The 14,479-nt window shown below is 40.7% G+C and overlaps 1 protein-coding gene across 6 annotated transcripts in view; it reads left to right on the top strand.

The window, feature by feature from the left end:
* The window catches only part of NCOR2 (nuclear receptor corepressor 2), a 2,813,293-nt gene extending 2,799,233 nt beyond the window's left edge, over positions 1–14,060 (top strand). For all 6 annotated transcript variants that reach the window (XM_069619703.1, XM_069619702.1, XM_069619704.1 and 3 more), the window contains one exon: positions 5,500–14,060. In XM_069619703.1, the coding sequence (XP_069475804.1) occupies positions 5,500–5,675 (176 nt within the window). In that variant the 3' untranslated portion in view covers positions 5,676–14,060. The remainder of the gene's footprint in view (positions 1–5,499) is intronic.
* The last annotated feature ends 419 nt before the right edge of the window (positions 14,061–14,479 follow it).

Raw genomic sequence — 14,479 nt, 5'->3', positions numbered from 1 at the left:
TACGCGGCTTCAAGCACAGCGCCCTCTGGTGAAAAAATTTTGCTGAAGAAATAAGCAGCAAACTGCCAGATTATCTAACATGAGGAATACGTGGGAGGAACATTCAGTCGAAATAACGTTACAGTTGGTAAGTAACTTGTTCTTCTCATGTATGCAGTATTCCACCAAGGGACTTCATTGACTCTCCATCCCCTCAACCAGTTTTCTTGTAATCTCGGCATTTCCACCATTACATTGTGTTGTGACTTGTGAAAATAGTTTCGGATCAGAAGAGTGTGCATGGTATGGTTGTATAGGTGCCAGGGACACTGTCTGGAGTCAAGGTGAAGTGGTGCAGCCCTCCTCCACCCTGTTAACACATGTTTACAGACCACCCTGCCCGTGAATGTGTAGTTCGAACTTTGTGAAAACTGCTGTAGGAATACCAAATCCATGATAAGGATCATGACTGAAGCTAAGTAACTTGTTCTTTTCATTTCCAGATTACTTTAGAATGTATACTTTGCTGCCAGCACTTCGTTTTTATGAGCTGAATTCCACTTCATTCATATGGGTGGGCCAGTAGGCTGATAAAAGTACATCCCATGTGTGTGTATTTCTTTGCGCATGTGTGAATTGTTACTTTTTTATATCTAACCAGTTATCACGGGCTTCGTTCTTGTAGAAGTTATCATATTTGATCAGGAGATCACTCTCAGAAAAAGCACTATTGAATTCAGAAATGCAAAAGTCTTGCCACATAGTTATTTTCAGGCTGCAGCGTGCTGACCTCTTGCAGTAGCTTAACTAACTCTACCTGGTGAGATCAGTTTAGAGTGCCCCGTCTCCCATTTTTGGAGGGTTTTAGTTTGAAATTAGTTTCATAGATATGTACGAGAATCGATTTTACACATTTGTTAAAGAAAAATAAAGCATCTTTCTTTTTATCTAATAGTGTGATACAGGTAATGTAAACTTTCCACACTTAATACAAACATTAACAAATATAAGACTGACAAAACAGCATATGCATTTGATTATGATAGATGCTAACACACATAATCTATATTACTCTTGATTACACACATGATTAAATGAATACTTCCTTCCATAATATAACACTGTTAGATCATAAAGCCCCATCCTCCAATTTATTCACAATAATACCCACAAATGTATTAACACTTAGCTTAATATTTGTCTTCCAGTTAAACAACTATGCTACTATTGTGTAGTATTCATAGTGACTGGGTCATTAACAAAACGACTCTGATGTAAAAAGTGTAACAACCATAGATTACTTGCATATAGTCAATAGATGGCACATGTGTTAATCAACACATACTGCAAGACCTTCCTGTTACCATAATTCCCTTGTTTACACAATGAGCCAAATTGCAAATTCAAGATCCCAATCCACTCTCCAATTCATGACCTCAAAAAAGTAAATTCCTTTCCTTGAACTCTTTCATGGCTATAGTCTTACCCAGTTTACTGGCTAAACCTGAAATAGTTAGCAGGGAACCGCCGGGGTCTTTACAACTCTTAATATGTATGGCAATCCCTGCCTAGTGTCAACACTGGTTTCCAAGGTGGTCAGGCCACGTTCCAATCATAGGGCCTGAATCGGAACACATTGAGGGAGATCAAGAGCTTGACGCCAGATATTACCTTTCAACTTACTCAACCAAGAATGTAAATTCTAGCCCATATAGTATCATTGTGATTGCACTTTGTTTATATGCCAGAATCAGTCCCAGTAAATCCTATCCGGCAGTTTTGGTTACAGAATTTCAAATTGTAGTTAATAAGACTGTTTTAGACTTTCACTGCTCGACCAGCCTGTACTTAAACCTTTTGTTTGTTATTGAAACACCAAGATAGTTATATGGATCTGCTTGTTCTAATTTGACTGTTCCAAGTATCCAAATGTATGTTTTCGTAGCGTTTGTCCAAAACGTACAATCTTGGTTTCATTTATCTGAGTATGATTTGCCATGGTGTACTTATTCAGCTTGCGTCAGCAATTCAGCAACACTTCTGGCCATGGCACTTTCAGTAAGGTGCAAAAGGACCGTATGCTCTGCCTAGGCTAGCCAGGAAATAAGGCAGCTCCGTATTTTGGGAGTGAAGTTATTGATGCCACAAAGGGCACGTGGTGGGTGTGCTTCATATAGGTTGAACAGCAAGAGTGCTAGAACACAGCCCTGCTTCAGTACACGTTTAGTAAGAATATGTGTTGTCGAAACACCCCTAAAGTCCTGGCATACCTTTACCGAGGTGCTCGAATACAATTTAATCGGCATGTTTAATAGATCAGATGAAATATTACACTGCATTCGTTTTCTCTTTAATAAGGATCTTTCCATGGAGCCAAAAGCTGCAGTGAAATTCATAAATAGCGCATACACAGGTGGATTCTCATTAAATTAATTCCCAAAATGTTATGCATTGTAGAGGACCCATTAGGGAATACTTTCGCTCTTTACCCATGTTTGCAGTACTGTCAGTATGATGGAAGCAAAAATCTTGCTGTGTACGTGGAGCAGTAAGAACAGCTCGTAGGGCGAGGGATTGAAGCGATCCCCTTTTTTTAAAACAGGGTTTATAAAAGCCTTTTCCAAGGCTGTGATATGTTCCTTAAGCATATAATTCTCCCAAACAACAGCTTCAGAAAACTTGCTCAGTCCGTTGAATTTCTATTGAGTATAAACAGTCCATAACTTACCCTGGGTTTTTCCCTTTTCTTTGCTTCACATTAGTGGTGGGGTTGGGCATGGTTTTGATTTTGATCTACTGACTACTTATCCAATTTTCCAGTGCAGTGGGCATTGATATCACCACCAGTTAGAATCATCTCGTCTGCGTTGCCTTGCTGCCTGCTAGCTAACACTTCACAAATGATGGACATAAGGGTCGGAGTCACCCTGTGGTCAGAGCCATTTATAAACTGCAAGGTTTGACAATCGGGTACCTCAGAGTATTATATTTTCACTATACAAGGATAGGGATTTACATTTGCTGCCACACTTACTTTTGCTATAAAATCCTTACCTATCCAAATTATCAACCCTCCCTTCAGGTGTCCTTAGTTATCTTTACTGGCTAGATTTTCAATGGTAATATAGCTATCAATGTATCATTTAGTAGTTAGCCAGCTTTCCTGGATTAGACATATATCTGATGTTAAATTATCTAGGCCCTCCTGCTGCTTGTAAAATAATGATGGCATATGGTATTCCAGGAGGCTATGGTACGGTCTAGTCTAGGGCTTAGTTTTCAAAGTCAAAGTCAACCGTGTGCATTAACTTGCTCACAAGTCACTGTTGCCAGACAACTACGTCATGTTACAAATCACCTGCTACCTTTTTGTTGTACTTATCTTCACATTTTCGTAATATGCTACTACAAGTTCTTGTTACACAGGAATGGTAGCATCCCAGTTTAAATGAAAACCCAGTTTAAAAAACTGTTTCATATGAGATCAAATTAACTAGACAAACATGGTAGAACAGCATTGGCTCCTTGACGTAGGCTGCCTCCCCTGCCCCTACAATAATGTTAGCAAACTCTACATTGTGTGTTGTCAATATAATGGCAGGATTAGCAAGAATAACTGTGGTAAATATTAGTTATTCATTGGAGGCTCGACTACTGACTTAAACAAGTCAACGATCTAAAAATTAATTGGATGGTTATCAATATGTTCAACCTTAATTCGGATGGCACATATTTAGTGACCGCAGAATTTATTTATTCGATATATTTGTTCTCTTTTGCCCAGAATAGAAAAGTTGGCCTTCTCCTAAATAATCCTGAAATCTAACATGGATGGATTCTTCAAGTATTTTGAAGGCCTCTCCACCCAGATCACTTAAAGATCCATTATGTCACACAACTGTAGGTTCTGGTGTCCTGCTGTCCTTGTCAAGTGAGTCATTCTCACCCACCGGGACCCTCAATTACCAAGCTATCCAAGTCTCCAAGTACATTTCTCATTGTTTCTTGGCACCCTTTTGACATTTCCTTCCAGAAGCTGATTCTTTTAGTTGATGAGATACCGCTCTGTCCACAATATTCCCCTTAGTGATTTGCCTTTATTTTCCTTACAATGCTTTTTCCTTTTCTTCTTCCGTAAATGATTAATAGGCTTTACCGCCAAATCGTCCAGTATTAACAAAGGTAAATAATCAGTTTGACCCGTTGCAAAGGCACCCACACTTCTACTTTACTTAAATTCATTACAGCTTAATAAAACCTCCTCCACAATCAGAGGAGCCTGAATTACATGAGCAGAGACTGTTTGAATTATGCGGCGCCTGCATAACCATAGTTAGTAGATCGCTTTGTGCATGAACCTAGTTCTATATTGTATTGCACAGCTTGACCAAACCCTTCATAGTGAAGAGTAGCGCCTATATTAACGAATCAGGCGTTTTAATGGTAGATGATATACTGTTTGCAGCATTTACATAATTTGTAAAATTGGATAAAACCAGCGAAGCAAGCCAACTATTGTTGAGCTTTGTGCATGGTCTTCAAGGCTATCTTTATCCCCAGATTGAAAAGACTTCACTTTTGTTATGTGCAAACTCCATTTATTTGTAGACTTTCTGTAAGCTGTAACACAGATCTAACAAAGAACTGTTGTCAATGTTATTTATAAAAGATTTCTCATTGGCAAGGCTTCTGTCATGCACAGCAGACCTCTCATTCCGAGTATTACGGAGGAAAGAAACGCTCTTATTTCCCCTCTTGCCGCGTGCGTTAGCGTTGAAGATAAAACGCTGACTTTTGCTGTTGGCAGAGCAAGCTAGTCCGAAGCTGCGATCTCCGGCAAGCATTGCTATATTTCTTCTAAAGTGGCTTCATTTGAACTATGAAAATTGTCATTTGTTTTTTGAGCCGCCATTGTGTCCTAACAAGAGTCGGTAGCGGTCATACAAAAATACCTTGATTGTTCGCTGCCAGCTGCCAAATATTGCTCCAATCTGCAGGCTGCAAGACTGTTCCTTCCAGGTTTGCTGCACACTTTGCGCATTATGCTTATAAACATCATAATACACACAGCAAACCATGGTAGTTATTTTTTTCTCTGATATCCCACTCTTATTATCATCGCAGTATTTATTGAGCGCGGACCTAGCTTTGCGAATCAATAGAGTGCTATACAGAGGTATACATATGTGTGATACTTGAAAGCTGTTTAAAAACATGTACTTGGCATTTGGGAATTACTTTGTCTACAATGGAATTTTCATGTGGGCAGAATCTCCAGTAATAGCAATGGGTTTTACTTGCAGGCTCTTGGTTGGATCTCTTGTTACGACAAAGTCATTTGTAAGTGTAAGATGGGACAGAGCAGCAAATATAGCACATTCCAGATGTGTGTTAGAAATTAGGCATTTGAAAACTAAGATGACTCTGCATTAATTGTTTTATTGTGGGCCGACTTTTTTACAGATTCATTTATAAACTTCATTTTATTAACTTGTTTTCTCATCCCATCTTTCTCTGTAGGGTCAACGCCATTTCCGTGCAACCCGCTTACAATGAGACTTCCAACTGGCTTAGTTGCAGGCCCACCCCCAACGTCCATTCCACAAGGCAGCTCCAACAGCCAGCACCGCGCCTGGGATGAGGAGCCCAAACCGCTGCTCTGCTCGCAGTATGAAACACTCTCAGACAGTGAATAAGAGAGGGATGTCAGAGCGTGGATAGCATGTCCGTCAAGGAGCACGGACTGTTCTTGAAACCATGGAGCCCAAGACTGCTACTAAAGCCAAGGGAAGAGCAGCATCCCTTCTCATGTCTGGGAATCTAGCTAGTCATCCATCGTAAAAGCCTTAAACGAAGCCCAGCCTAATCCTTGATCTGCTGTTGGGATTCTCGTCTGCCCGCAAGATCCAGCATGCAAAAGATCATTCACCGTGAGCAGCTGAAGCAAATGGTTGATAAACTCTTGGGAGATCATAACAATGCAGTTGGTCACAGAATTTCAACTTTTTTCTCAGGGGATACCTCCGCCTGGTGCTTGAACGATATGAGCGAAGCCGAAACCCGCAAAAGTCTATTAAGGACTTGTGCGTGCATATGGACACAACTATCTATGCACAAATGTACAGTGTGCACATTCCAATTTTGTGCAAACATTTTCACGGACCACACTTCTTTTCCCTTCATCACAAAAGCACGTTTGGCTTGGATGGCGAGCATAGATAACTTCGGTTGCATGAGGTGGTCCATCACAGCTGATTCCCGAGGTGATCTTCTTGGAGCATCTCATGAAATTGTGATTGCACTTATTCAGTTGCACCCAATACAAGTGGAGTGCTCTGCTCACAATGAATTGTGAACTATAATGCACGTCGACACATGTAAAGTACATGTCCGTGTGTGTACAGAAGAATCTGCAAAATAGGGGCGCACTTTCTTAAGACAGTTTTGTGCAAACCAAATTCTTTAATGCATTTCAGCTGGGCCTTTATTGTTTTGTTGGAACTCTAGCTCCTTGAACTTTTGTAGAGCAGGGCGGTGCCATTAAAGAAGGGGTGTTGAAAACAGCTCTTTGGGATGATGACCTTGAGCGGAGGTCCATGCTTGGGATGGAAGGGACGGCCTCAAAGAGGCAACGTAAAGTTGAGCAAAGCCCCTTATTTTCTAGAGTTTTGGATTCATGTGATGATGTTGAAATAGCAACCAGCTTGGCTGGGCTACCGCAGGTGGACATTCACTGAACTTCATTTCATGGAAATCCCCAAAATGGAGTTGGTCCAGCTTACCAGAGAATTTCCAGTTCTGAGGACTCTACTGCCATTTGCACATCCTCTGGATGTATGATGTCAGACACGTACTCCTTGGTCTGGGCTTGTGCCTAAATGAGGATTCCATGGTCTATCGATGATGCAGATGTGCACGTTCTTGCGCATATTCATACTGTACTTTGCCTGGTATCCAGTACTTGAAGTGGGATTTGAAAGATGACTGTCCCTATGGTGAATTAAACGATAGGCCTCGTGGGAGGCCAATGTGTATCTATAACTTAATGTACATTTGACAAACCCCGAGCACTCAGTCCTTCCATGATATAATTGTGATGTTCTATTAAATCCTCTCTTGTGGGTAACGAACAAGATAGGGGGTGGTGTATTTAAATGTATACTTGTACGCACACATACACCAGAAATATTTCAGCCGCTAACGCTAATACGTTGGCTAAACAGCTTGTCCCTCTTATTCTTTGTGGATAGTGGAGCTGTTCCAGGTATGGACAAGGTCATTCTGCAGAGCATGACCACACACCAATGTCTCCTCCACTACACTGTAAGAAACGTCTGACCATTCCCTCCAGCACTGTCATGCGTAAAAGCCTCTGATCATAATCCCCCCCAAATCCCTAGGTTTAGATCTATATGTAGAGCACTGTGCTACATGACATTAATGATCTCCCAATGTTTGGGGGACAGCAACGTGTGCCGGACAGTGCAGACAGAACGACTGTGCTTACGTACAGGGCAAGCTGACATCTCTTCTAGCGTACGTGATATGCATTGCAACTCCAGCCAGCTACTGTGACTGGCCCCAAGTCCTATAAACCTTACTGGAGGGAACAATCAAAAGTAGTGAAATCTAGTTGCCGTAAGGGGTTGCATTATTACCTTGAATATCAATGAGCCACCCTCTGTCCAAACCCCTTAATAGGTACAGCCCACGATTCAAGCAACCTGATTGGGCTATGCACTTGCCCCAGATGCAACTATCTGTTCATTGAGAGACTTAAGGGACAGTACTGTGTCGTGCCCGAAAAGGCAACAGAAAAAAGCAATTGTGTATGATGTATTTGGTCTACAGGGTATATTTTTGATACCTTCAGCGATTTATTTCAGATACTTTATGCGAGGAAGGACATTAGATTAAAAACAGTATTATATGCTGCTCTCCGACTCTACTTACTGTAAACGAGGATTTGTGTTCAGACTTTGAAACGTTGTCCATTGTGTGGAAATAAAAGTATCAAAGGTTCCTAAAAGTTCTACATATTTCAATGGAATGTATTTGTGTGCTCAGACAAAATGACTCTGGCTGTGGGATGTTTTGTTTGATCGTTTTGTTCATGTTTGTAAAGCGCCAATATGTTACGTCATGTTTTCCTACTCAAAAATATGTTTAGAATTCCCGAATGGTTTATTTTTCGTTTTTAGTAATATTACATTAATTCATTAGGCCTTCCCTCCTAAGTGGAGAACAAACAGTATTTATCCTGATCTGCTAACAATGAGTGAACTTGAACTATCCAGTTACTCCTTTTCATGTGCCTCCAGCACTCCTTTTCATGTTGTGTTCTTTGGTTCTATTGGTCAAAAACACATATTAAGTATTTACGTACTTCTGCCTCTTGAATTTAAGGAAAATCTGAGACTAGATTTCTTTTAAAAATACCCTTCAGCTTCTTTTCCAATTTTGATTTGATAAAAAACCCAATACATCAATTAAGAGTACATTATAAAAAGTATAATTCCCTTAGTGAACAATGTTATGAAGAGGTAAGCAAGGGGTACTACTTACTCGCATATTTTTCCGGAGCATGTCGGGAGCCTTGCTTCCTTGTTATGGTAACACATTTTTGTGACCCTATTTGTAATGGTGTTTTTTTTGTCAAAACAATTGGTTCGCTGCCTCCTTTTCCATATCAGTACACATTTTTCTTCCCGTCTATTTCCCTTGTGGCACGTATGTTTACGCTCGCATGCACCGAACACTGCACTGTGCAGAAATTATCAATTCCACGAGACCCCCATTCACTAGCCTTGGAACAGAGAGGTCAGCTACCAGTTGGGTAATGTGGTCTCCAAATGTCCCACTTCTTTATTCAAACTGTAGGGAAACTCCATGCATGTTGTGCAGAGATATTCAGAATTGCTTTCTGCACGCCTTTGCTGAACGGCTACGATTCCTCCAGCGGATTGGTAAAGAAATCTGGTATATTCCATGGTTAAAAGTCCTCATGGAAGGTAGGTGCCAATGGAAACGTAGAGCTTGCGACGTAAAAAAATGTTTTATCATAGCTTAGAACTGACAATTGTTACTCCTCATTGCAATCTTTAATGCCTGACAATCTAACTTGTACTTATAGGCCTGCCCGTTGACTCTCTTGGGGCTTTAATTTCATGAGTTAACATACAGTGGCTTCATACATGTAAAATAACAATTTTCCAGTGGAGTTGAACGGATTCTGACAACCCCCTCCCCTTTAGTAATCCCTTCCCCCAGAATAAATTGGTAGACGTTCATACGTCCGGGTCCATCAGCATTTTAATTGTATACTTACACCATTGGGGTTCAAAAACATGCTGTATTTATTCCAATATCGAATGGTTTTGTTTACCAATACTTTCGGAACACGTATGTTCATACCATGATTGTGCAGCTCCAAATCCTGTTATCCCCCACCTCGTTCCATCAAATCAATGCACATAAAGCTAAAAAATACTTTGCATCGCAAATTCCCTGGCCTGTCAACCTACAAGCCAAAATATTCAATTTGTAGGCTACACAAATAAAATACACGTGTTACACTCAACTCGAAACGTTGTTGCCTAATCCTTAAAAGATACAACATAACACTATGCAGGTTTACTTAGACATAGATTTTGTAAGTACCCAGTGCAACAGATTCTGAAATGTGCACCTACATCTTCTACTGTCCAGTCTGGAAAATGGCAGACGATCGGTAGGAATGGGGGCCTAGGGAATTGGCAGCCTGGCGAGTGGAGCTGGTGAGTGGCGGCTGCCATTTTAGCATTGAGAACAACTCACTGGAATTGTTTCAATGTCTTCATAGAGGCCAGCTATGTAACTTACACTGGTGCTGGTCTCTCAGTTAAATGGTGGTACAAGTTAAATAATGGCTGTAGAACCCTGGGCTTTAATAAACCTAAATGGCCTAGCTGTGACCCCAGGTTACCCAGGGTGGTAATCGTATTATAAAATGATGAATACACAGTAAAAGTAGCACCACTTGATCGTAAAGCACAGCTTGTATGATTGTGTGAATGTTTTGAGAGATCGGACTACATTATGGAACAGTAACCAAAGGGCCCACATGGATGCTTTCCAAACCACTCATGCTCATATCCTTAGCTGCAAACTGTGCTACTGCAGGACATACAATGATTAATTAGACATTTGGTGAATTTGAACCAGCAAAGTAGCCACAAAAAATGTACTTCATGATTGTGAGGTTTGGACCACACATGGAAACAGTGTTGTACAGTTTTATAATGACTTTTCTTTAAAGATTAGGTCAAAATGGAAAACTTGGGTGCATGTTCTTTATGGCAAGATGGGAGGTGTTCCAGCACCATTGACATTGTACAAAACGCTCTTCAACTAGGCTACTTTTTTTGTGGGTGTAGGTGCCAGCCATCGCAAAACCAATACACTTGGACAACACTTACACTATTCTTCGATGCATCACTATAGTTGGACTACTTTGAGATTTTATTGTCTTAATCCCTTCTGTTAGAATTTGCAAAAGAAGGTATTCTCGCAGCTGTTTTCTTAATATTTAAGACAATCACTGAATGCTCTAAGAACTGGCATCTCAGACTTGCTGGTGGTGGTGTCATACAGATATCCATGTTCTGCAAAACAGAAATCTATTTCCTCAAAAGCATAGGTGCTACCGTTTCCCCAATATGCCTTTTGAGTTTAAATTGAACTCTTGTGGAACGATGTCACCACTTAATGTATAGCAAGGCCTTGGAATTTAATGATACTAAAAAGGAGCCTGGAGGTGTAAGTCCTTACAACCCAACGGATGGTTGGCAAGTAAATTTTCTAGATAGTATTGTTTTTATTTTGCCTTGAATAGTTCTGAAAACAGGTGCATAAGATGTTGCAAATTCCTGGATTTTCATTAACAGTTCCAAAGTACTTAAATCCATAACGTCAGTCGACGCATGTTTCGTGATAAAAGAAAATGATTAATCTGGATTCTAAATGGTACGTGCTAGACATATATTCATGAATAGTTTATTTTTGTATTTCTGAGGTTCATCTTTCAGCGCTTTCAGATCTGGCCTGTTCCTCCATGAAGGCAGAAAATATCTAGCAAGTACCATTTAGAGTCCTGATGAAGCATTTTTCCTCCTGGAAAAAAATGTGTTGCAACAAACACTAGAAGAAATAAAAAAAATGTATGCAACATCTAGGCAATGTTTGCATTCTAATTTGTTTTTGTTTCCGAGCCAGTGGCAGGCTGGCTTTCCCCCTTCCCCACATCCGAATTCTGAACACGCAGACTGGCCAAATCGTCTGTCAGACAAGGGATCCCGACATCTGCACAACTCGCTTACGCTAACTCACTTTCCATGATGTGCTGTAGTGCTCTTGACAAAATTCACTCCCTATTTCCGAAATAGTGGTAGTGCCAATGGAATCCTCTTCTTGATACACCCTCCCACAAAGCAATCCTGGTAATAAATGTGAACATTACATTATTCCTTATATTGTAGGTTTCGGTACCCAGTACGTAACTACAATCTATCTGCACTACCTATCAATTGCCAAGTGGCCACATGTACTGGTACCCCATAACCGCGCCTCGATGCCTCTGGGTTTTTGTGCGCATTATAAATGGAAAAAATAATTGCTAGTGCCCACTACTGTCAAGAGTAAGTACAAGCTGTAAAATGCAATTGTGATTTCCTAGTCTTATGGAATGTCTGCCCTATTCGAGCCTAAAACAGAACCGCAATTAAGCATTGCATTCGTGCAATGTGGCTACGGCAACACCAGTGACTTTTCCAGTGCCATTGTGTCTGGCAGAAATTGCCACTGTCACAGCATAACATTAAAGTATATGCATGCATGTTTACTAAATGTAGGTATGCAATTATGAAATATATATATAAAAAAGATTGAGATCGCCCCTATAAAGATATTGCTATAAAGTAGAAGTGGCCAATTTCCTCACTCTGCTTATTCTTCTGACTGAAGGCCCCCCCCGGTTGTACAGAAAAGTCTTTAAAATCTTGCGACATAGCACCTTGCAAGAGGGTATATTCACCTTATGACATTAGTAACGGCTCGTCTGTTATGTGGTAATGACCTGCAGCATAGTCATTCTTGAAAAGACTCTGCGAATCCGCAGCCATGCCAGCTTTCCCTGAAATGAAGGTCCACAGACATGCTCCCTCTTTACCCGCCGCATTTATCCTAAAAACATATGAATAGTTATTACACCAGGTGTCCTGGTCGCCAGTCCCAGGAGTTATTGCAATATTGAAGGCAATTTGGACCATATTCAGATATTTTGACGTAGGAGCAAGAAATTGTCAAATGCTCTTCTAGCCGAGAGTATTATTTGTCTAGCACATATATGCTCCTCCGCCCCATCCCCTTTCCTCCATGCTCCAGGATGGAGGAAAGGGAACTACGGACGAGGAGTATGATAGTCACCCTCGTGGGAAACTTTTTAACTTTTTTCAATTACCTGGCCGTCTGGGTTGGGGTTTATATCCGATATTGAGGAGACTCCTGAATTTTTGATAGATTATGTTCCTGTATTTCCTATGACATAAAACATACACTCCTAAGTATTGCCTTAAAAAAAGTGCTCTTTTCAGAATTTTGTATTCTTGTCAATGTTGCCTGCTAGCCATAGGATAGACTGTGAGCAATTATGTGAATCCAAATCTATGCTACTAAATGAAAACTTGGCAAAGGAAAACATGACCTGGATTTTGCTATTCCTAGATTGGGATTCATTGCATGCATTTCTCTGACACTTAACGCCAATACACATAGGTCTGTTAAAGCTACCTAAAGGGTCCTTCGAGAACACCTGAAATTTGATGAGCTGTGATCTGCAAAAGCGAAGACTCTGTGCGAACGAACTTTGCTAGCTAAGTGGCATGGTGTCAGAGGAACTAGGTTTTCCAAGCATTGTATTTTTGGAGGTCTAGTTTAGCGTGTACTTGAGGCACTAGCTCCAGTGCCACAGCTTGTAGCAACCCATCTTAGGTTTCTGGAGCAGGAGCCATTGCCAACATGGAAAGCCATGCATGTATTGATCAGAGGTGAACAGACCAGGACAACATATACAATTCCAAATTCCACAAAAGATCTGGATTTACACAGTGGTTACTAGGACCACAGTTATCAAGCTCAGAGTAGGGACTGGTGTCGCTATACACAATTATTGGTACAGCTATGGACAGACCTGGCTTTCCATGCTTGCTTGAATATCGTGCCTAGATGTGCAGCATTTCAAGTAAGTATTCTAGTCTTGGTGTTAGATTGGTCAATCTGACTATATAACAAGTTTAATGTCCCAGCGTACTACAATCTCCAGGTCTGACTAAATTAAATGTATTTGGGAAGGGACTTGGGTATGTGTGTATGGTCCGCTTTGCACACCCTCTTGGCCCTCATGTTCATGTGCTTCTTGGTGTTATTTATTCCCGTGAATTGGGATATACAAAAATGTTGCTACTGATGTAATCCTGCCCAGATTCCTCTAAATCAATGTTACCTGTCCAGAGCCAAAGGTAGTGTACTGTTGTGGTCACTTTTACTGCAGGTGGTAGTTTTCAGAAAGATATTTGCACTTTTCTTTTTCTACATCATCCCTGTCGCCTTTCAGTGGCACATGTCTGTGTGCTCCCTGCTATAACTGAAATCATTGTGCAATCTAATTTTCTTTTTTTTTTAATGACGAAAGCTTTTGCAGTTAGTATTATCGACTTTGTGAGTTGTACAAAAACACATAACGAAAAACGATAAAGGACTATATATTGTTTGAACTGTATGGGGGGCATCTATCTTTTGTACAAGCAAATTGTGGATACTTGTTGCTGTTTTGAACAGAGTTGTATGATAGAGCGCTTTGTATATAGACCTGATGAGGTGTACATATTCATGCCGCTTGCAAAAGGGTTATTTTCTTTTACTGAAGGCAAAGTTTTTGTTCACTGTTATTTTAATGCAACATACCCACGAACAATCAAGTGTGGGTGGCAGTGTGACTGCGCTGCCGTACTGTTTAAATAAAAAAAGCTTATTGCTAGTAAAAGAGATTTCTCGTTCCTCTTATTATTTTAGCCTTGGTGATCTCAACCGTGTTAAGGGGGCATACATTTATTTCATCTCAGACACAGTGCTCCAAAATATCCTCGTACATACTTGTGCCAGTAGTGGCTGCTATGTAATATACACTGGTCAGCGGATATCATGGAACAGCAGAGTGCTCCAGCGCCCCATCCCCTTTCCTCCATACTTTGCGGTGTCTGTTCCCAGAAGGAGACGGAACTATAGATTTTTTTTTACACAAAATAGTTATGTTACATGCACAGACTACCAACTGCTTCACCCCGTACCTGATATTCAGCTTTTATCCCCTTAATCTTTATTTTCTGGTCGTGCTTTGTTCATTTGCGCACCCCACCTTTTTTATCAGCCGCCATCTCTACTCACCTTTGCTTTTGCAAGAGGCATT

Source organism: Ambystoma mexicanum, chromosome 10, assembly GCF_040938575.1.
Source record: "Ambystoma mexicanum isolate Mex_15411 chromosome 10, UKY_AmexF1_1, whole genome shotgun sequence".
Lineage (NCBI taxonomy): Eukaryota > Metazoa > Chordata > Amphibia > Caudata > Ambystomatidae > Ambystoma > Ambystoma mexicanum.
The sequence above is the reverse complement of the archived record's forward strand: the minus strand, read 5'-3'. Positions and strand labels throughout refer to the sequence as shown.